This window comes from Callospermophilus lateralis, chromosome X, assembly GCF_048772815.1.
Source record: "Callospermophilus lateralis isolate mCalLat2 chromosome X, mCalLat2.hap1, whole genome shotgun sequence".
In the NCBI taxonomy this organism is placed as follows: Eukaryota; Metazoa; Chordata; class Mammalia; order Rodentia; family Sciuridae; genus Callospermophilus; species Callospermophilus lateralis.
Window position 1 is genome coordinate 112849114 of NC_135325.1, and position 23799 is coordinate 112872912.

Here is a 23799-nt window from a genome sequence, read left to right on the forward strand (position 1 = left end):
ACCCCATGAAATTCCAATGGCACTGTATGTACAACTTTCCAGTAAATCTTTAATTTATTCTAAACATGTTAGCTTCACATTGGTTAATCAATAAGAGATATAATTTTCACAGGAAACTAATTTATCCTACCAATTATGTATTTCCATCAAGAACATGATTCTTCTCATCACAGAAATCTGCACATTATTATGATTTGGACCTGAAAGTGTTCCCCAAAAGCTCATGTAGCTTGGTCCCCATGATGGCAGTATTCAGAGATTTGGTCTTTGGAAGGTGATTGAATTAGGGTTCCAAAATGATTAACCCATTGATAATTTCATAATTTAACAAACTACTGGAAGGTGGTAGAAACTTAGGAGTTGGTGCTTAGTGGGAAGAGGTAGATCCTTGGGTGTGTGACCTTGAGGACTATGGCTTATCCCCAGTGTCTGTCTGTCTGCCCACCCACCCCCTGCTTTCTGGCCACAATGAAATGAGCAGCTTTGTTCTGCCATATCCTCCCTAATATGTTTGCCTTATTAAAGGCATAGAAACTACAGAGACAAAAAAAAATGGACTGAAGCCTCTGAAGCCATGAGCCAAAATAAATCTTTCCTTCTTATGTTGTTTTTCTCAGGTATTTTGCCACAGTCACAGAAAACTAACATACATACATATTTTCTTTCATATCAGGTGAAAACTAGAATAGCCAAAACATGCACAATCAGAGGCTTACCGAGGTGTATAAGTATCCCTCACTGTTCATTGCCAAATACAGCTTGGTTTGAACTCCTTGAATAGCCACCACTCGAAGACCCACAGGGATGAGGTTAAACAGAGCTGAAATTTAAAAGAATGTGAAAACAACATTAATATTCTGGATTCCATAGCTTTTAATATTTCTAGCAGAACTACTTTATTCTCCAAAAATAGTGTGAACTTGGTGAAGATAGATAATTAGATACAGATGGTCATTTTTTCTTTCTGTATGCTTGATTTATGGGTATAGTCACTTAACAGGAAGTATAACTATACATTCTCAGATAAAAGGGGAAATAGAAGACTTTTGTCCCAATTCTATGGGGTTTACACTATTGAAGGTGGAGAATCTTGATGCTTCTGGGGAACATGATCTAGTTCCAGGAATTGGTCTGTATACTAAACAGTGTCATCCTCCACAAAGTGAGATTTCAAACTGCTCCCCCAGATAGTTACTGAAATCTGCACAGGCACAGTTAATATCTACCAGTCAGGGAGAGATTCTTAGACTTTTAAATACTAATCCAATGCCCTCATCTAAATTATCTGTATGATTTTCAATGCAAAAACCCTAAAATAATTTAGGTCTTGCAAAAAAGTCATCTTGCAGTCCTATATTCCCAGAGTAGTATTTCTTAAAGAACTGACATTTTCCAAGATAGAGTTGAGAGGGTTCCTAGCTTTTAGTCTCTAAGAGCAAAGGTTACAGGAATAAAAATAATGAATTTGAGAGAGGTGTATTTTATTATTTTTTTTTCCTGCAAAAAAGTTGCAAGTGGGCAGCTGAGTGGTGCCAATGAGGCCTTTATTGTCCCCACCTGAAGGTCTGATTGCGTGAAACTTACACCCAGGCTCTCCTCACAACCACACACCACTCACTAGAGACAACCAGTGGGTGTCCTCCCACTACCAGCTGTCTACTCCCTCCCACACTGTGAATAAAAATAAAACAGTACATTTTTAAAACGTAGTGCTTGCCACACACATCTTTTGAAAATAGCCTATGCACCTTTCGCTCAGGAGTCATAGACTAATGTTGATGATTTTTGCCTTGTTTTGTAATTTTCTCAAGGATGATAAATCAGCCTGTTATTTTTTTGAACAAGAATGTAAAGAATTCAGTTCATGGGTAAGAGCAGGTTTTTTGGGGGGGAACACTTTTCTCTGTGCATATATATTCTGCTGCAGTAGGTGGGGTAATATGGATGAAAAATATTAATGAGGAACTAAGTATTCCTTGGTGAGCCTACAGTGTATCTTTCTCTTAAAACCAGGGTGTTACCAAAGAGGAGCTAGGACATATTGTACAGTTCAAAATACAAGTGTTTCTACCGCATGCCACTGATGGCACTTTATTCAATGCTCATCGTATTAAAAGCTGTGCCCTTCTGTTATGTGAGGTAAAGGAAAGTAATTGCACAGATTGCAAGCCAGGATCTCATGTTATAGTCGACAAAGCAATGCACAGGCAAGAAGTCTGATATCTTCGGGACTGTCATCTACACGTCATATCTCTATTGACCATGCCTTGCTCACAGCAAGGTGTTCAATACACATTTGTGGATTGATAGCAAACTGTATGGTGAAAACACAATATATTTTGGTGAAGTAATAGATCACAATTCCATAATATAAAAGCCCATACTTTAAAATTTTTGATGTAAAAAAAAAGTGAACAAAAGCATTTATATAGGTTTGGTTTGAAGCTTTAAACACTATATACTGTTTGACATCTGTAATACCAGAATATGTCTGAAAATGCATTTGGAGGTAGTAATTGATAATGTAGAACTATAAATGAAATTCAGAATTATTTCAATAACATCATATTCGATAAAATTCTCAACCTTTTTAAATTCTCTCAATGCAGCTTGAAATAGCAGAGTTGGGGAAAAAGAGGGAAATGGAAAGAGAAATTGAGATTGACTTTATGTTTGACTTGTTCCACAACCCTCTTATTTGGGCTTTCATGAGCAATAGAATGTTTAAACATGGGCTGGGGCTGGGGCTCAGTGGTAGAGCGCTCGCCTAGCACGTGTGAGGCCCTGGGTTGGATCCTCAGCACCACATAAAAATAAATAAGATAAATATATTGTGTCCAACTACAACTAAAAAATAAAAATTTAATAAAAATGCTTAAACACCAGACAACTGTAGGGGGAAGAGAAGCAAACAGCATCAGCAATCCTACCTGAAAAATGGGACTAACTGTGTAGTAGAAAATAAAAATTTCACTGTGTACTATATATTTTTATGAAGTCTGTATTTTTCCAAAAAAAAAAAAAAACAAACCCAGTACTCAAAAAAAATTTTTTTGAACAGCAAAGGCTAGAGTCCTGCTCATACTAATCCAATATTTTTCTTTACTTAGACATTCAAGATAGATCATAACCTGAGTTGGCTTCAAATGTGTTTAAAGGGATAGTCTTTCCAGATAAAAATGCAAAGAAGTTACAGTAGGGGCAAGCTTGGACAGGATCACTACCTTTCTATATGTCTTGGTTTCTCTAAATCTGAAGTACTTCATCATAGACTTAAGATTTTTTTTTTTTTTTTTTGGTCAGGATGAAAATATTCTAAATTTGAGAAGAAAGGAATTGATTTCATTTGTGTATCTAAGACACATTCATTAAAGGTCTAAAATAATTTTTTCCATTTTAGCTAAAGTTTTGAAGAAGTTTTTAATAAATAGAAGCTTCCTTGGTTCTTATTTGTTCTATGTTGTATCTACACAAAAACACATTCTACCCTGAAGGTATCATTTTCTCGGAGCTGTGCACCTAGTTGGCACTTAGTGTTTGTAGAAGATAACAGTAAAACCATGCTTCTTTATTGGTTGAGTTAAAGTCCATTTCTCAAAATACAGTAATTAATAAATGCATATTTTAATGTAGATTGGAAAGACACGACACACTGAGCTGGTAACGCTATAGCAGGTTTGAAGAGAAAGGGCAAACTATCCTTTAAAAATAGCCTTCATTGTATCATAGTCATGAAATGCCTATCATCTTTTCCTTTTCAGGGGAAAAATTCATAATTTATAATGGCTGATTTGCTCATGATGAAATTTCCTTGGACTGACATTTACCATTGTAATAAATCTCCATAAGGTAGGCTTGAATGAATAATATCAAACCTGTTTTAGGATTGAATGTTTGGGTAAACATTAAATGATTTGTTTTATCATGATCTTGCTTCCCATATCAGAATTTAAAAAATATAAAATCAATTAAATTGAACTAAATGAGAAAATTATGATAAAAAAGAAAATTAGGATTTTTATAAATGTAATACTAGAATACATATTAAGGAAATACACTATAAATGAGTGGTAGTTGAAAAAAACAACTTGTATTCTTGTTCCACTCATTTAAATAATTAGTTAAAAATTAGTGCCAGGCAAGCCTGTAATCTCAGAGGCTCAGGAGGCTACAACAGAAGGATCATGAGTTCAAGACAGCCTCAGCAACTTAGCAAGACCCTGTGTCAAAAAATAAATAAATAAATAAAAAGGGCTGGGGGTGTGGCTCAGAGTTTGAGTGCCTCTGGGTTCAATATCCGGTATAAATTTAAAAAATAATAATGCCAGGAAAATTGCTTGGATTTAGAAGAAAAGGAAGTCAATTCGGATGGCAAGATTTCCATTGTGACAGATCACTTCAGTCATTAAATAGTCTTGTTTCATGATGGTTTATACTGCGTGATATTCTCACCGGGGAAGCTAAGTTAGCTTTCTAGCTTCTGGTTACTTAGCATCAAGGCTAGAGTCAAGTCTCACTGAAGTACTATTTCCTTTGAGATAACTTCCATCAGTATGCATCACATTAAAGATATTAATACTTACCTTTGCTGACTTACTTGTTTTTGCTTTAATCTGCCTAAAAACAGATTCTCGTTATCAAGCTATGTTATCTAAAAGCCTTCCAATATCATTAGTATGTGGAAATGCCACACTTACCAGTCAAGAGTTATAAGAAAACCAAAGACTGAAGCTATGCATATGTAGGGATAGAAGAGTAAAACCCACTATGTGATTTAAAGATCCATAGTAAGAATCGGAGCCTGATTTGTGTGTGTGTGTGTGTGTGTGTGTGTGTGTGTGTGAGCACATGTGGCATGGATCTCCTAAAAAGCTTACATAGAGTGTGATCTTGATGAGTTTGGCATAAAGGCTGTTAGTAAGAGACAGCATAATGAATCATCTATTTTTTTAAAATTCCTTTTCAGGAAATGCATGTGAACATTAGATCCAAAATATTTCTTCTGATTTGGGCCTGGAGAAGACATTAAATATAGATGGGAGAAAACTTGACTGAGAAGGGCTCATTGGTAGCTAATCACGAGCTTCCCTTTAATAATGCCCAACAGACCCATTTTCTTGAGGCACTCTGGAAAACAGAGCAGCTTATAAGCCTTAATTTCTTACCCAAACACTAATCTGTACACGTAATTTTGGGGAATAGTTTATTACAGTGCTAATGTCTGTTATTTGATAATAGTAAAGGCCTCCAGTTACACTTAACTAATTGCTTTAAATAGAAGAGTATGCATAAAACTGAAACTAAGATTCATTATAAAAGTTTAATATCACAATACAGAGAGCACTTTGCAAAACAGGGAAGAGCCATGTGCAATGGAGATTCTTTATCCCAAGAACCAACAGAGCTGACTTCAAGAGTAATTAAAAGTGACTTCCTCTTGAGGTCACGGCTTTCCCATCAGCCCGGGAAGCATTCCTAAAAGACCCCTGTCTAGGCTTTGCTGTCTATAGCTTTGCTGTCTACAGCCACACAAATTCTTCAAAAGCTGCAGAGTATTCCTTAAGAACAAGGCCTTCTTTGCTTGGCTGTTTTGTCAGCCAACAATGGGAATATTTCTGGAAATTATCTATGTCTGAGGGAAATTCAAAACAAATTGAGAAACAGAGCATGAATTGTGAGAACCAAGTGTTTTAGCTGTATGCAGCATTCCATAGATCTGCAGAAATCTGTAAACTGTAAGAAAACACGAGTTGTTTATGTTATTATTCTAAATAAAACAAATATCGGTGATCCAAGGTTATATAACATCTTGAAATTACCTTTTTCCAATAATTATAAATGAAATGGCTGTTATTTTTGATGTGTTTCCTTTTGGGTTCACCACTATGTTCTCCAGTCTGGGCTTTATTTCAACCCTGGTTAATTCTTTTTAAAAAATATTTTTTAGTTGTAGTTGGACACAATTCCTTTATTTTATTTATTTATTTTTATGTGGTACTGAGGATCAAACCCAGGGCCTCACACTTGCTAGGCGAGCACTCTACCGCTGAGCCACAGCTCCTCAACCATAGTTAAAAATAAAGCAGTAGAGCTGGGGTTGTGGCTCAGTGGTAGAGCACTCACCTAGCATGTGTGAGGCACTGGGTTTCAATACTCAGCACACATTAAAAAAAAAAATCAATAAAGGTATTGTGTCCATCTACAATTAAATTTTTTTAAAAAAATAAAGTACTAAAAAAATCCTTCACCCACCTGTGGAGTTCTCTCCACATTAAGGTCCCAATTAATCTCAGGTCTTTTACTATGTGTGTGAAGGGGGGAGCAGGAGTGAAAGCTTGAAATGATGAATTCTCATGGTATGAAACCACTCCTGCCTCTTGGGATAAGACCAGTTCTTAAGAGTAGAGATAACATGCTATTTCAGGATCGGTGTGTGGGTGAGTCAATTTTCTGTGGGGAAAAAAGTAATAAAATCTAAAGGACAGCCATAAATCTATCTAGATTACCATGGAGATGACATTTGGATCATTCTTCAGATGGTGTCAACATTATTTGCTCAAGTTCACTATTTTAGATATTTTCATGTTCGACTTCCTGTAGGTGAACCTGTGTAAACAGGATTATGTGGTGTGATCATATTTTACATTCACCTAAGGATTTAGCGAGGATTCTTTGCTGAAAAAGTAAATAAAAAGAACACAAAGTCAACAATATGCTGGCATATTATATTATTTATTTAATGGTCACTTACTGTAAGTGCTGTCCTCGTCTTTGGTGCCATCAATGGTTCCATCTGCCTGCAGCTGCAAGTGGTAGCCTTGTCGGCTATATAGTTTGGTAACTATACCCTTAAGCTGAGGCTCTGCAAAGAGAACAATGATTTGAATCAATTGATGGATTGTGCGTATTAATTCTAATCTCAGTTACAAATTCTAGTGCAAAAGGTTAAATGACATGTTTAAAGAATCCTCTAGAAGAAAACAAATTACAAGTTTCAAACTAAATCTCCATGCTTCTCCACTGAAGAAATATTTCATTTCTACCTCAGAGAGTTGGAACATTGGTAAAGCCCTAAAGCTTCTGACAGCATTCACAGTGTCTCATAGCTTGTCCTTTGACTTACTCTGATTGAACATTCGAATGGGTTGGCAAATGGTACATTCTGCCTTTTTAACAATGTGTCGCCTTTCATGTGCAAGGAAAAAAAGTATAAGGATGATTTAGAGTTGTTTGCCAACCAAGGGCCAAAAACCCACTAGCAAAGGTTTCCTTCAGAATTACCATAATTTGAATAAATAATCCCCTCCATAACATTTAAGAATGTTAAAAAAGCAAAAATAACCTTGAACCCATCAAAGGATCTGTAGTTAGAAAACTGAGGCTTCCCTACAAAACAGGGAGGGGGAGATAAAATAACCAGCATAATGCCCTATCATATTAATTACTGTTAAGGAAAACGGATGTGAGAAAAGCAAGTTTTTTTGTTGTTGTTGTTGTTGTTGTTAATGGGGAGGAAAGAAAATTAGTTCATACTTATTTTCAGATTTAATATCAGAAATATGATTACCCAAAACATGGGTTATTAATTAAAATGATTTTCAATTATGAATTACCATAGATTAATCAAGAGACTAATTTACCAATAACAGCCATGTTATCCAAAATTTGCTTTTATTGAATACAGACACCTGCGCTGAAATATTTATGTGATTATTCCAGCCACATAATCATACTTCGCAACCACTTAAGCCTCTTTAAAACAAGCCTAATGTACAGCTAATGCTTTACAAACTTTGTGCAAACAGAAGACATATGCCTGCATTTACATTCAGGGGTGTGTAGAATACATAAAGAAATAATAGATTGATGAGTAAGTCCGATTTGCTGTAATATTTACCTAGTAAAAGGTAAGAAAATACTGCAAAACATTCATTTAGTTAAGAATGACAAACTGCTTGTTCCCCTGAAGGTCTACCTTGACGCAACCTGACACCTAGAGCTAAGTGAATTATCCTGTCACCAGAATATTGTGCTACTCTTACCACTGAAATGGTTCAAAAGGACCCACAATCTAGCTAGCTATGAGTTTAAACTCTCTCTTCAATCTTGCATTTTAATAGCTAGTAACCACAGTTTTACTAGTCTAAACAGATTACTAAGCTCTTTGCCGCAAGGTTCTAGAAACCCTACCTCTCCTCCCGCAAACATTTGAAAGCTGCACCACAAGTCTGTCCCGAAAAGCATAAAAGTAATCAAAGAAATGGAATGCCTAGACAGCAGAAGCCCACATCCCTTGGGGATGGAAGGTGTAGGGGAAGGGTCTGACAGGCAGAGATCAAGGAAAAGAGGGATTCCTTGGGTTTTCCAAGGGGAGCAGGCAATGGTGTCTGCCCAGCTCCACTTCTGCAATTTCAACGCCACACACACGATAGCCATGTCTGGGTCACACCTTCCCAGCGCCCACCAGGCATGCACACACATGTGCGACACGTCTGAAGCTGATGGCGTGCCTCCAGGGCAGGGTATGCCCCCAGGCTTTGCGCCTGTCCCAGGGCAGTTGCAATGCAGCAAGCTCTTTACTGTTACGAAGGAGGCAAGAAAGCAATCGCCTTGCCTTGCACGCACACGGGCTAGGTAGTCTCACCAACACTATATGGGCTACAGACAACTCACCTACGCTTCTATGCCCGCCCCCTAAACCCCTCCACACTCATAAAGTACAGGGGGGAAAAACCCCGAAAATTCCTAAAGCCCCTTCCGACCTGGTCTTCTTCTGCGCCTCTTCTTGGAGCCGAAGAGTTTGACCCGGGAAAAGACGTTTAACTTGTTTTTGTCGCAGCTGGTCTTGCCTTTGCTGGGGCTGCTGACACACTTGCAGGCGTTGGATTTCTCGCGCTCACGGGCTTGTCTCTTCTGACGGATCAGCGAGCTGGCGATAGCCGCCGCCATGGCCACGACGCCCACCACCACCACTTCTTTTGCTGCCCCTCTCCGGGTTCGCCTCCTCCTCCTTCTCCTCCGCTGCTCTCCCGCTGTCTCGCGCTTCGCCGCCTTGGTCTCCTTAGCCTGCACTTGCCCGGGCTTCTTTGCACTCGGGCTTCAGCCAAGGAGGGGGCTCAGCATGCCGTCCGAGCTCCTCTGGCGGTGGTCCGGCTCCCGCGCGGGCTGCTGGCTGCCTGGGTCCGAGCCGACGCCACAGCCCCGGGCCGGGATCGCAGGCGAGACTGGCAGGCGGAGGCAGAGCTGCGCGACTGCGTGCGCTCGGCCCCTGAGCCCCGAGGACACTGTGCGAGTCCAAGTGGCTCGGGTCGGAGTTTCGCGGCACCCCCCGCCCTGTGCCGCTGGAGGGGGCCGGAGGAGGGAGGCGGGCGGGCGGAGGGAGAGCGCGCAGGCGGGAGAGGCCGGGAGCGCGGGGGCCGGAGAGGGGGGAGGCGGCGCGGGGGAGCGCGCCCTGGTCCTGGCCCCTCCGAGTCTTCCACTAGTCCTTGCAACTTCTTGGCCTGATAATCAGGAAAAGTTGGCCCGTGCCGGCTTCCCGGCTGGGATCAAACAGGTAATGGCCTCGCATCCTCGCTGTTGCTGCTGCTCTGGGCGCGGCACAGTCGCAGCACAGGAATTCAGTCGCTGCAGGCACCCTCCCGAAGAGCGCGACGGCCTCCCTACGGCCCCCTCCCTCGCCGGCCCCTCCCTCGCTGCCTCCTGACGCTGAGCCCGTTGGCTCCGGGCCGCGGCTGCCCCCCACCCCCCCACCCCCCAAGTCCCCGGCGGGCCGTTGGAGCTAACACCTGTAGGGGCTTGGGCTCTGCCCCATCGCCCCAAGGCTTCTCCTCTTCTTTTCCCGAAAGGAGCTTCGGGAGGAAACAGTGATGGAGGAGGCACCGGGATGAGGTAGTTAGATTGAAGGAGCGGGGGTTTGCTCCGCGATTGGGTGCGGGGAGGAGCAGGGTGGGGGTGTTCCCTTAGTGTTTGACTCTTAGCGGGCCAGACTGTGCGCGGGCTGGAGCCCCTGGAAGTTCACCAGACCCCCAGCCCCAGGCTCAGGCTCACCAACACCCCCACCCCCACTGAAATATTTTGCATGGCGACACTTGTAGCCATTCAGGAGAGGAGGCCAGTGCTCCCAGACGGGCTCAGCCCCCGCGGCAGCGGCAGCAGCAGGCACTGCAGCGTTGCGCCCGCACACCACGCTGCCACCCAGTGGTTTTTGCTGACTTTTCATTTCATGCCAATTTGTGCGGTCCGAACCCTGTTTTTCTTCTGCGCCCCCTAAGCTGTGGGTTTTGACTTTGGGATCCAAGCGGAGAGCTGGATCGTGAACCATAGGCAGTATTTGGGAAATATCTTTAAGCTCTGGCTCATCTGCAGTTTCCTAATTTCTTCCTTTTATCTGCTCTTCAAACTCAAGCACCCCTCCCCCCAAATTCAGGAATCCAGTGTGGCTCTTTTCTGACTTCACTCCATTTGCAAGTTCTGTCTACACTGTAAACAAGAGAAGAAAGAAGGAGTTTTGAGGTCAAGGATGCAGTAAAGAGAACAGTCCTTCGACATCCCTACCTTCAGACACAATTGTCTTACTATTTTACTTGATTTCTGAGGCCAAACAGGAGTCCCAAATAGTAGGACTGCTCTATCGTAGAGCTGCCACTACACTCCTACACTTTCTTTTACTGGACTCCTTCCTTCTCCTTTCCAGATCTTTTCAAAATTGAGATAGATGCAAAAACAAATGCACAGCTTATCCCCAAGACTCCATTCTGTTTTTTTTTTTTCTTGCCTGACCTCCCAACAAGCTCAGATTCAGCAAGGCGGAAGCTCTTTCTGGATTCTTAGCCCATCAGAGCTGAATCACCTGAGCCTTCTGTAGATTCTCTTGCTTAACAGGGGCTGTTGCTGCTACCTCCCCTTTATCTCCTTCCCAATACTGAAATGTCTCTTGCTCCATCAGAATCATTATCGTGTTGCCTGTCTGCAAGGAAAGCTGGGGTGAAAGCTGGGCTGCAGAAGCTGATGGATAGTTACAGGAGGATGATTTCAAAGGGCCTGAAATTCCCTGCATATTCCTTTGTGCTTTTAGCTTTCCCAAAAGAAAAGGACACCTCAGACTTGAATTCATAAGGGTTAAAAAAAAAAAAACAAAACCTGGTCTGTCCCACTGGACCTTAAATGCCTTGACTGTTGAGAAGAGGTCTTGTTCACTACTATGTTCCCCATCTCCTGTCACAGATCTCATCATATAGTCTAATGCTCAGTAGAAATTGTTGAAAATAATTGACGAATGACTGACATATCAACTTCTATTGATTCAGAAGGGAAGGAGATGTTTCCCTGCTCTGAATGTAGGCAATTGTTGGTTACATTTCAGGAGGGGAAGTAAACTCACCAAAAGAGGGGTCAGAAGTTTTGACCAGGATCAGATTCTTGAGGTGTGGATGCACAGTTAAAGAGGTCCTTGTTCATGCTGCCTGTTTGTGCCTTCTGTTGAGCACCCACCCCAAGGGCCCTTGTTTTTCTACTCTTGCTTCTTTCTTGGAATCAAAGCCAGAAAAGGCATGAAGAGGCTAAGAAGGACAAAGTTTGGATTCAGGAAAGGTATGGACCTGGAAAGAATGAGGGGATGATATTGAGGAAATGAGTAAGGCTTTCCCATTCTTTTTTCCTCCACTTGTCTTCTGAGAAAGCTCTCATCATTTGTTCATTCAAACACAATCCATAAGGTATTTTCAGGATGCTTGGAGAGTCACTAGTATGGCCACTCAGGTGGATATTAGACGAAAACAGACCCAGAGAAGACTTCAAGAATATATTATCAGGGTGGGGGGGACACTTATTATTACAAAATTGCACACACAAATGTGTAAATGCATCTGCTCAGTTCCTAACCCCTATCTACCAACCACAGCTTCTTCTGATGGAGAATTAAACTCTATTCCATAAGCTCATGGAGCTACTGGGCCCAAAAGACAGCCTGTTGATTCTACAGGTGTTAATAGACGCCTTTCTTGCTCCAAGCCCCATCTCTCTGATTATTTTGTATTAAATTTTTACCTGCAGCACAAAAACTTAAAATTTTACACATTAATGGGGCACCATGTGATGTTCATTCAAATCAGATAGATCTCCTCAAATATTTATAATTTCTTTACAATGAAAATATTCAAAATCCTTTCTTCTAACTTTTTACATTTTTGTAATCTATAGTCACCCTACTGTGCAATACACACCAGAACTTCTTGCTTCTATTTAACTGTAGCTTAGTATCCATTGATGGGCCTCTCCTCAGTTGGCTTTTATAATCCTGAAAAATGAGCAGTATGAGGGAACCAGACATATTTCTTGTCTGTCCATTTTTATAGCCACCATTCATCCCCATGGATAAGAAAATAGATGGTATGTTATTGGTGACACTGGAGAAGGGGGCCTCTAATATTCTGTGATCTGTCTGCCTTTAGACCATCTGCTTTGTTTTCTCTCCTTCACTAGGAGAACTCACTTCTACAGGGTCAGTTTAATCCAGAGCAGAAAATGAAGAAAGACCATTTTCAGCTGGGGTCTACCCAAAACATATTATCCAATCAGCTTATCAATGAAGCAGATAGTTTATATTTTTCTCTCATTCTATTTCCCAGGTGCTTAGTAACTCAGAGATGAGTGTAAAGAACACTCTCACATCCTCAAAGGGGAACTAGGCCAGAGTCCTATCCATCTCAGGAAGGAATGCTGAAAGACACATGGACTGCCAATCCCAGAGAAGCCCATTTTGCCTTCTCTTTCTTCTGCATTGCCATCTGAGACCAAGAGAATGGCATTTTAGTGGAAGAATAAAAAACTCTCTTTTGACACCTATTTGCAAAATCCCTTTCTCCTGTCTTGCTTTATTCCAAACAATTCTACTATGAAACTTCTGGATCTCCTCCAGATTCAGAGTTTCAATGCTCTCTGTTTCACCTCTGAGCTTCCTTGAGGCTGGATAGTCTACTTTTCTTTGTTCCTATCCTCTGGACCTCCTTCCCTATATTGCACTGCCTACCACACTCTCCTTAACAATGTGCAGGAAGAATGCATTCTTAGCCCCTTCCTCCAATTCCACTCCCAAAGAGTTTTAGCCTGGCTGGCAGGAGGCATATATTTTAATCTTTAATTGTATGTCTGCCACTGATTGACTGTGTGACCTTGGATATGACATTTCTCCTGTTGGGGGTCCCAGTTTTCCCATATTGAAAGTAATGCTTAGATACTATTGGTTGGCTTTTAAATTCTGTTCTGCAGCACCCTAAAAGTACATGAAGATGATGTTTCCTTCCCAGTGGGAGGGGGAACCATAGCATATCAGCTTTCATTTATTTCATTTATTTTATTTACTGTGGCTCACAGTATACATTTGTATAAAAAATGATCCCATTACTAAAAATAAAATGTTCAAAAACCTCTAGATGAGCTGTTTCTTAAAGTTCTTTTGGCTCCAGGAGTCTGATTATTTTTCATTTGCCCTGTTCCTCCTACCTCCTTATCTTTCTCTCTTTATACTGCCTATCCTTCCAATTCCTTCCTACTTCCCCCCACCAAAACATAAGATCTATTTTAATTAGAAAAAAGAAAAAAAACATAAAATCTAAATGGGATTCCAAAGAAAAACACAAAAGTCCCTTTGGTTCCATTCCTTGTGGCTTCTCTTGAGAATCAGGTTTTAGCATCCTTTTCAAAGAGTTATGTGAGTTATCAGAGCATAGAACGCTGATCGTTCTCTGCCAATCTCCCTTGGCAGGCCACAGATGAGCTGTACGAAATGAAGGGGACCTGCTCTCAAGAGGCATCTCCAGGAGAGAGACAGAAACCCAAACAGATGTGACTGTGATGAGTAAAAACGAGAGTATTCAGACAGCCTAATCAGGAGCAGTTTACTTTGGAGAAGGAAGTAATTGGCTGTCTTTCTGAAACTCTGAAAATGAGAGGTTTTAAACACACTTTTTTTGTGAGGCTAAACATAATCAGAGCCACTTTCCAGTTTATTCTCTATGTCCACTAACAGTCCATCAAAGCCTCTGAGTGTCCAGTTCCCAGGTCAAGGGCTGATGATGAGCTCAAAGGGAGGCTGTAGGAGAAGGTTCAAGTGCATTGGAATGAAGCAATGCTGGAACCTCCTTATTCACTGAGTAAGGCAGCAGGGGGAGTTTTAAAAGAAATAAGCAACAAGTAGCACCTTTTGTGGTCTATTCAATTATGTCCAAAAGCCCAGAGAAACAACCAGATAGAAATACAAATGAGGAGATTAGGGAAAACCCATTAGAATAGGTTTATGCCACTTAACTCCATGCAGGAAGAAAAATGCAATTTAAGGAATTTCTGTCAATATCACACTGGAGTTTCAGTGACAAAAAAGTGACAAATGTATCCTGTAACATGACCTGACATGTTTATTAGCTGCCAAGCAGTCTTTGCCAGTCAGATCATCTGGGGAAGTTCGACTTCAGAAACAATGGTCTCCAGAACCAATTTTTAATAAATTGATTGACTCTCCAGATTTGCATTCAGAATGAAAAGCCATGGGACTCTAGTTTTGCATTGCACTGGAATGGTCTTCATTATGTCTTCCCTCTGACATCATTCTCTAAATACTTGTTAGAGAATTTACTGAAGCCACCTCTGATTTATATTTAAAATCAATCGAGAAAACAATGATTAGTTCTGATTCTTAAGAAGAAAAATCCTATAACCACAAAAAATTTCATTGTTCAGTCATAATTTATGAACATTAAAACATAAAACACCCTCATGGTATTCATCATATCCATGAGTTTAGCTGTTCACCATTTTATTAGCCATGGCAGCTGCAACATTGAGAGTTCAAGGCCTATGATTACCTGCTTGGCCATTTAATCAAGAAAACCTGAAGAGAAATAGCAGCTTTCTGGGGTGGAGGTTCCTCTCTTGATCATAAGGAGAGAACATAAGGAACTGAGCTTAAGCTGCAGTATGTGGAGATTTACATTCTGTAGGAGGAAAACATTCTTTTCAGTAGGGGTTGTTAAATACCATAATTGATTACTGATTTTATTTCTGTAGATGCATTTAGGAATATAATAGAAACTAACCCATTAGGTGGGTATGTGGGTTGATTTCACTCAACTCTCAATCTGTCATAAAAACTACACTACATATATACCCATGACCCACAACCAAAACATGTCACAAAGAAAGGGCAAAGGGGAAAATAAGAGACATGCCATTACGGAGAATGCTTAATTGGGCATGGAGACAGCAAAAGCCTTTGTCCTTAGAAGATCATATTGGATGAACTTGGAGCACATGGGTCAAGGCAGTCACATTCACTTTCCAAATTTTCTCTCATTCAAATTGTGGAAAACACATTATATAACAATATATTTATTCCTTACCAAATACGGTGCTTCTGTGGTGAGTGAATATTCAGAACCGACAAAAGCATCAGTTTCTCTAGATGAGTTTGATTCTGTTTTATTCAATAATATTTGAAGATCTCGGAAGAACAGTTTATATTTCTTGAACTGACTAGTGGCTAACAACATAAATGAGGTGTTTTGATGATGAACATTTATGGCAGACTATAAATGTGCAAGATTCAGAGGCAAAATATCTGTAACACTGGCTTCATTTCTTGCCTAGTGAACTAACTAATCTAAATGAAAGACTGGGGAAAAATGATGGAGGATTTGAAGCAAAAGCAGACAATACAATATTTCTGGATCTAAGATGTTTCAAACAATAAGGTTAATGGAAGCAGGCGATCTAAACTCAGGATTTAAGACAAGGAATGCAATATTTGCAAATGACCTCATGTGCATTATTATTTAGCATATGGCGTAGGGCTCAAAAGAAGCATAAAGAACACTGGATTGATTTCTTACTTGCCGATGGCACTGTTGTCGTCACTAAATTCCTATCAAGAGTTTTCAATTTTTAAAGAAGCAGAGAGTTAATGGGGAAAAACTTCAGTGATCTCTTGGGGTTAAGAGTCTTAACACCTCTCTTTTAAGACATCTGACTAGGATTTGTGCAGGAGAACCTGCAGAATTTGGAGGAAATATTATTCTCCAGAATCTATGAGAGTCTGAAGGATGTGTACCATGACCCACCTGAGAACTGTGCAGATGACCTGGATGGTTTTTAAACTCTTCTATCTACTTCAGATTTTTTCAAAAACTAGGATTTCAAGTAGTAATAACACTCAATTAACTCTATGGTTATAATTGGACAAGTAAATTGTTAAGTGTTAGAAGACTACTTCTTCTAATCAAACAACCTGTGAGGTAGGTACTATCATCATTGCCATTTTAGAGGCAAAGAAAATGAGGTTTAGAAAGACTAAGTGATATATCTGTGATTCCCTGGCAAGTACACAAGTGGCAGTGCCAGTATTTAAACTAAGGATCCTCAGCCAATACAATTTATGTGTACAAGGCCAGCCTGTTAAATACGACTTCTTTTCTCTTTGGCACAGTGTCTGGAATTGGGTTGCTGAAGAATGGTGCCTGGATAAGGCTATTTCTTGGCTGGGGTAACAGAAAAAGATGAGATATAGCATGTTCTCAATTCAGTTCTGTTGTTTTCCTTTCTTTAACAAAAGGGAATTATGAAATAAGCAAGAATATAGATGATTTATACATTGTAATGAGTTAAAAGTTCATAACACTTTTAATAATAGCCTCTTACAGCAATACTTAAAAAGAACACATTGCTAATTTTCCTCACCAAAATCCAATGATTACAAATCACTGCTTACTGTTGTCTGGGGTTTCCCAGCTCAGGGAAATAGTTTGGCACTAGCATGTAGTCTGAACCAGGTAACCTGGGCCTTTGCAATGACATAGACCCAAAGGACACTTCTAGGCCTTTATCTTCATTTACTTAGCAGAGACAAGAAGAGGAAGCACTCTCCATTCTCTCAGTTCTTTTCATATAAGGAAAGCTGGCTTTCCACATTGTAAGCTTTTCTGTGCCATCTGCTTTCAGCTACAGGAAGCTTGAGTTCAGCCAAAAGAGAGAAAAATATTACACACAGTGTATTTACTTCCATGGTTGGAAGCCCATGACTATCCTTTTGCAATCAGGGGTTTTTCCAGTATCCATTATAATTTTCTCTCACTTTCCCCTTCTGACAGACAGCTAAAAGTACAATCAACTGATTGAACTTATTTTGTAACTTCTCTTGTAACCACTGACGGGCTCCAGCAATTTTAGAACCTGATTTCATAACAGAGGCTTGGATGCTCAGCTAAGGATCCCATTTTTGAGAAGATATGTGGAGCAAGGGAAGTTAAATACATTTGACCTGGGCTATTTGTTCGCTTGTTGATTTGTTTGCTTATTCTTTCAAGATTTACCAGCAACTACCACCCAAGTCCAGAGGTAAGACCTGAAGAATGCCAAGCTATTAATAGCTACAGTCTATTGAGCAGTAAGTTTATCCCAGGTACTCTTATATCCTTGTTTATTCATTTAATACTTACAACAATGTTATGAGCTTATCCCCACTTTACAGATGAAGAGGTTGAGGCAAAGAGAGGGTAATGAATGCGGTCAGGTAGGAAGTGGCAGAATCAGGATTCAAATGAATGTATTCTGACTTCAGATCCCATGTTCTTAAGACTATTCTACTGCTACTGTCTCTCTCTTCAGTGACTATCCTTGGCCTTAAGTGGAAGGAAAAGAAAAGTAAACAATAAAAACACAAATGTGATAAGCACAATGAGTAGTACCATATGTCCAAAGTGCTGGGAGACCCTGAAAGGAGGTACAACTGTGGGCAGGAACTGTGTTCACCTTCAGAAAGAAATATCCCACTAAAGATGACTTTTAGAGAATGAGAAGGAGCTAGGAAATTCAAATCTGGATCTAAAGTGACTCCTGGTACAGGATTATGACCAGTACATATTATTTCCTCTCAGATAAATGATCTTAGAAAACCTTGGATTTTTATGCCCTTTCACTTTGAATCCCCTGACAATAAGTTGCTCCAATATTGTAACCCTCTCTAGAAGTATGCTTCCTTGTGAAATGTTGATTACTGGTATGGTTAGGAAGCTTCCTGACCATATTGGGGATTGAGAAAAATCACTGGGCTATGTGGATATTCTGATGGACATTTGGGTTTTATCATTCCTTGCAAACTGATTGTCCTCCTTTCCCCACTGATCGCATTAAGCACACATTGTCAATGATGACATTCAAATGTACAATTGCTATCAATTTACCACTGCCATCAGCAGAGACCTGGTTCAGTAAAAGTAATGCTTTTAGAAAGATGCCAATCAAAATTAAAATTACATTGACAGGTAAGTTGCAGTGAAGCCAGCCATTCCCCTCCAGAAATAACCTGAGTGAGCTTGAAGGCCAGAGATTTGTATATGAATATCATTAAATGACTTTTATTTTGATGATGATGAAGCTTTAAGTTAACAAGTGAATTAAAGATTATAGTAACATCACTGTTCAAGCCAGGCAATTCCTCTATGTAGATTTGAATATGCCTATTGGAGAGGAACAACTAGGATTTGGTTGATATTGAAATATATTGAAAACATGTTTAAAATATCCTTATTCATTGCATTCCTCTTCCTGACTCTAAAATATAATATGTACTTTCTTTGCTAGAATATTGGTATCATTTGGTCTAAAGGAAAAAAGAAAACACTTAACAGAATTGATAAGGGAAACAATGCCCTATTTCACTACATGAAGAAAAAATGTAGAGTATGTACATGCATGCATGCATGTATGTTTGTGCCTACTCCAGGCAGGCCTCAGGAAATGCTGCAAAGCCAGTACCTTAGCCCAGATTCTCACTGTCTTTATGAGGCCCTATAGGAACCTACTCTTCCAGAAAAACAAAAAACAAACAAACAAACAAAAAAAAAAACCCTTAGGTTCCACGATTTGTTAATTATTCTCCTTCTTTAATATGGTCCCTTCCTGTATCACTGCCTTCCAGTGAGACAGCTTGTCCCTCAGATGCTCCCATCAGTGCCAGGTTAATGGGTACTAACATGCCTTCAACACACTCCAACCCCCAAACTGGCTCACACTCACAGAGATTTTATGGAGTTAATATTAAACTACAAAAAAGCACCACTAATGGTGATATTTGAAATGACAGAATGGATTTCAGGGCAAGGGATTGCTGGGAGCCATCAGCCAAGTAGGTATGACAATTTCCTTGCCAGCATACCCCCATGTTTCTTTAGTGGAAGGACTCAATAGGACATTTTGCAGCGACATTGCATGTAAGGTGACCTTGCTCAAGGACCAGGGCGGATCAGTGTTTAGGGTGTTCCCGGTTTAGCATAATAGGAGATTAGGGCGTTCCCCGTTTAGAATAGGGCGTATCCTGCTGCCTGAGTTCCTCTTGAGTTCTTAGGGTCAGACAGTATATTTTGGGAGACAGAAGCCCAGTGGAGTGTGGATTTGGGCAGAGAACGTGGATTTCCCCAGAACGTGGATTTCCCCAGAACGTGTTTGTAGATGGCCAGTGTGAGTTCGGGAATAAAGAATTGCTGTTTGAATCTACAAGCTGTGTGGAGGCTCATGATTTGTGTCCAGCCAGAGACTGCGGCAAGGGATACCTTCAAATAATCCTTCCATTCAAGGAAATTTCACCTTTATGTATATGCAGAAGAAAGAAAGTTTAGGAGGTAGGATGGAAGAGAGAATACAGGAGAGGAAAGAGTGGGGTAAATATGGATTGAAATCAAATTCCCTGCGTGGGGCTGGGGCTGTAGCTCAGTGGCAGAGCTCTTGCCTAATGTGTGAGGCACTGGGTTTGATCCTCAGCATCACATATAAATGATTAAATAAAAATTAAGGTATTATGTCCATCTACAACTAAAAATAAAAAAAATCCTTGCATGCATGATTTTGTCAAAATTAACCCAAATACTATGTATAATTATAATGCTCTAGTAAAAAACTTAAAAAGTCCCCTGCCAGTTCAGTTCATGAGTATGTGTGTATGTAAGTGTACATATGAGGTTGCTGAGCTGTTTTTGCTACTGATGTGGCATAAATTAATATATTAGATGTGCACATCCTTCTTCTCCTTCATAGCCAAGGTTCTTGCAAAAAAATTTTTTTTGACTGATAATCCCTACTGCCTTACTTTATATTCATCATTCATTCTGGTTTATTATATATTCCTGGCAGTTACTCTATGTAGATTTCGGTATTCCTACTGGAGAGATACAAGTAGGATTTCGCTGGTATTATAATATACTGAAAACATATTTGTAAATTTCCCTACTCACTGAATTCCTCTTTGATTGTGGTCCTTCAATTGTTCAATTGTTTTTCTTCAATTCTGTAAATTTAGCCACCATCCCTTCAGTTATTGCATCTCTTTAAATCTCTCTATTCTTCTTCTGAAACTTCTATTAAGTGCATCTTCCTTCTTTACATCATGATTCCTACTTCTCCTACTACTTCTCTTTCCTAGTTTCATCTCTTCACCTTTCTTTGCAAAACATAGACACTTCACTCATTCCCCTCTTTAGCTAGACTTAGTGTATTATTTGACTTTGCTTGATTTTATTGGTATATACTCATACTATATTGGATATTATGCACTATATTTTATATAAAACATATTATAAAATCATATATACATATATTGTATACATAATTTATAATTTATCTTTGGTCATTATCAATATATCTGCTGTTTTTCACAATGTCCTTTGGCATACATTATGGATTCTACTCCTTCCTTTGTCCCATTGAACATTTTGAAGATACTTGTGTTAAAGTATTTCATATTGCCTTATTTCTGGAATACGACTCTGAATTTTTGTCACTGTTGACTTACCCTGATGTGGTTTGTCTCCTTGCTTGTTCTGTAAATTAACCATGGGTTTATCTTTAGCAGAAGAGTTGTTTTCTGTAGAAGTCACATATGAAGCCAGGGAAGAAGAGTTATCTGTCTCTATAGTTTTGTGTTTGTTGTCTACCAGCATTTTTCACTTGTTCCAGATCAGTTTTCCTTTGAATTCCTCAAAATAGTTTAGAAATTCAGATGTGAGTTCAAATTTCTTATAATCTCAGACAATTTATATTCTGTAACTGGGCCTTAGGTCCTGATTCATCATTAACTGGGCAGGTCTTGTTGGTTCCTGGTTTTATGCAAGAAACTTGGGACTCTGTATTAGGGCTGTGGTTTCAATTTAAGCCCCACTTCTACTACTTTTGATGGCCATGTAGCATCCAATGGCTTCTTTGTTTCTTTTTATCTTATTTGACTAATCTTTCTCTACCTCTGTTTTCAGACCATTTGAATTCTTTAGGATTTTGTCCTTTAGTCTCTAATTTTCTCCCTTAATGTTTCTTTCTAGGGATTTGCTCCATTCATTTCATGCATGTTCTTTTTTTTTTTTTTAAGTTGCTGAGAATAGAACCCAGGGCCTCACACATGCTAGGCAAGCGCTCTGCCACTGAGCTACAACCCCAGCCCTCAACAAATGTTCTTTTAGCATCTACTATGTGTTGGGTCAACATGTAAATATTTGGAAGTGAAAAAGGCAGTGGTGATCCCACTCTCACATGGAAATTACCTTCAAATGAAGAGGAAGATAATAACATAAATATGTAGTTATGAATGATGATGATTACTCTTAAACAGCATTCTAAGAGTAATGCAGAAGAAACAGAGATTGGAAAGTTGGGGAATACTTCTAAAAGAAGACAATATTTTGCCAACTCTTGAAATATGGTAGGGCCAAGCCACATGGACAGTGTAGGAAAGAATTACTATTTATACTGTTCACAACTTCAAAGTTCTCCATTTGCTGTCATTAGTTCAGATGGCTCCATATTATGTATAGTTTCACCCCAATGCCCCACAGGATGGAAAATTAAACAAATCCAAAGCTGAACTCATCTCAGCACATTGATGATTAACAGTGTCTCTTGTTTCCTACTCCTGTCTAGATATACCAGTTATGTCAACCAAGCCAGAAACTTGGGCACTCTCCCAAATGCTTACTTTTCCCCAACACTGTATCCATGGGGTAACCTGGTACTGCAGTTCTACCTCCTTAATATATCTCTGAAATTCCCATTGTTATAATACTTTACCCATTCCTATTCATTTCTTTTTTTGCCTGAATACATCATAGCCTCCTAATGGGTTTCTCTGCCTCCTCTCTGCCTGTGATCAAACTACTCGGCTCACTGCTATAATCCTAACCTACAAAATTGATCATGGTATGCCCTATTAACAAGTCTCCAGTGGCTCTTCATCACATACAAGCTCAGTATTATCTTCCCCCAGATATCTTTGTCACACTTGCTTCCTGCCACTCTTTCTCTGACACACTGTATTTCAGACATATCAAAGTACTTCCTTTCCCCAAACATATCTCTCCTATCCTTTAACCACTCCAACTGCTATACCCTTGAAATTTTGATTCCATCCCATCCAGAAAAGTCTTCACAAGTGGTCACAGATATTATGTCCTCTAGGAAAATTTCCCAACTAATCCCATGTAAAGTCACTGTTTCCTCTTCTCTGTTCCATAACCCCCTTCATATAGAGTTGCTATTATGACAACTATTAATTTGTCTACTTGTCTATCATTCCCTACTAAGCCATAAGCTCTCTGAGACAGGGATACCACAACTCTGTATCCCCATATCTAGACAGAGTGAGCTAAATAAATGATAGTTTCATAAATAAATTAATTTTCTAACTCTCCCTTTGTCCCTTGGGAAAGAAGGCAGGAGGCAACTGAAGCAATGAAATGCAGGACGGGTCCATGTAGATGGAATAGATTCATGTTCAATACATCAGAGCAAGTAGGATTTAGGCCATGTTTAAAGTACAAACAGATAGAAGGAGTGTTCTGGCATTGAACTATGAGTAAGGAACTAATACTAATACTAATAATCAAGTTAGTGGTTATATTGGTCCATATTTTACCAATATTCTGATATTAAAATATAAATTTGTAAATATACAACACTTTAAGGTTTGGTTAAGCCTGTTTAAACAGTTGTCTTATTTACTGTGCATGAGGACTAGTGAGGCAACCAGGGTAACTTTCAACTGGATCCATTGTACAAACTGGAGGTCATGATTTACTTTTGAAAGCAGTATAGAGATTTCTCAAATGACTAGGAATGGACCCAGTATATTACTCAGTTATCTCACTACTTTGAATTTTCCTCCAAAGAACTAAAATCAGTATACTATATTGATACAGGCACATCAATATTTATAGCAGCTCAATTTGCAATAGCCAAGTCATGGAACCAGCCCAGATGGCCCTCAATAAACAATTGGAAAAAATGTGGTATAAATACACAATGGAGTTTTACTCAGCTATGAAGAAGAATGAAATTATGTCATTGGTCAGTAAATAGATGGAACTGAAGAACATTATGCTGAGTGAAATAAGCCAGACTCAGAAAGTTAAGGGTCAAATACGTGGGAACTAGAGAGAAATAAGGAATTGAAAAAGGGGGACAGATCTCATTAAAATAGAAGGGAGAACAGTGAAATAGAGGAAGAGAATAAGGGGGAAAAGATTAGAAAGGGGGAGAAATAGCAGAATTAAATTTACCAAACTATGTCATGTGCATGCATATACATATCATGATAAATTCCACTTTTATGTATAAGTATATTGTACCAATTAAAAATAAAAAGGTTCAATATGCTAATATTGATCGGAAAATATTAACATTATATTGTATTCACAATTACTACATAGTCTTTAAAATCATCATCCTTAACAGCTGCAAAATGTTTGAGCAGATGATTCATTCATTCTTTTAATA

General features: G+C 39.5%; 1 protein-coding gene across 3 annotated transcripts in view; it reads right to left on the reverse strand.

The window, feature by feature from the left end:
- The window catches only part of Fgf13 (fibroblast growth factor 13), a 499166-nt gene that overhangs the window by 62187 nt on the left and 413180 nt on the right, over window positions 1–23799 (reverse strand). For 2 of the 3 annotated variants that reach the window (XM_077106366.1, XM_077106367.1), the window contains 2 exons: window positions 6752–6862; window positions 717–820 (listed from right to left, as the gene is read on the reverse strand). In XM_077106366.1, coding sequence (XP_076962481.1) covers window positions 717–820; window positions 6752–6862 — 215 coding nt within the window. Of the gene's footprint in view, window positions 1–716; window positions 821–6751; window positions 6863–8762; window positions 9096–23799 lie in introns of those variants that run through there. The other variant, XM_077106368.1, reaches the window with a different exon arrangement.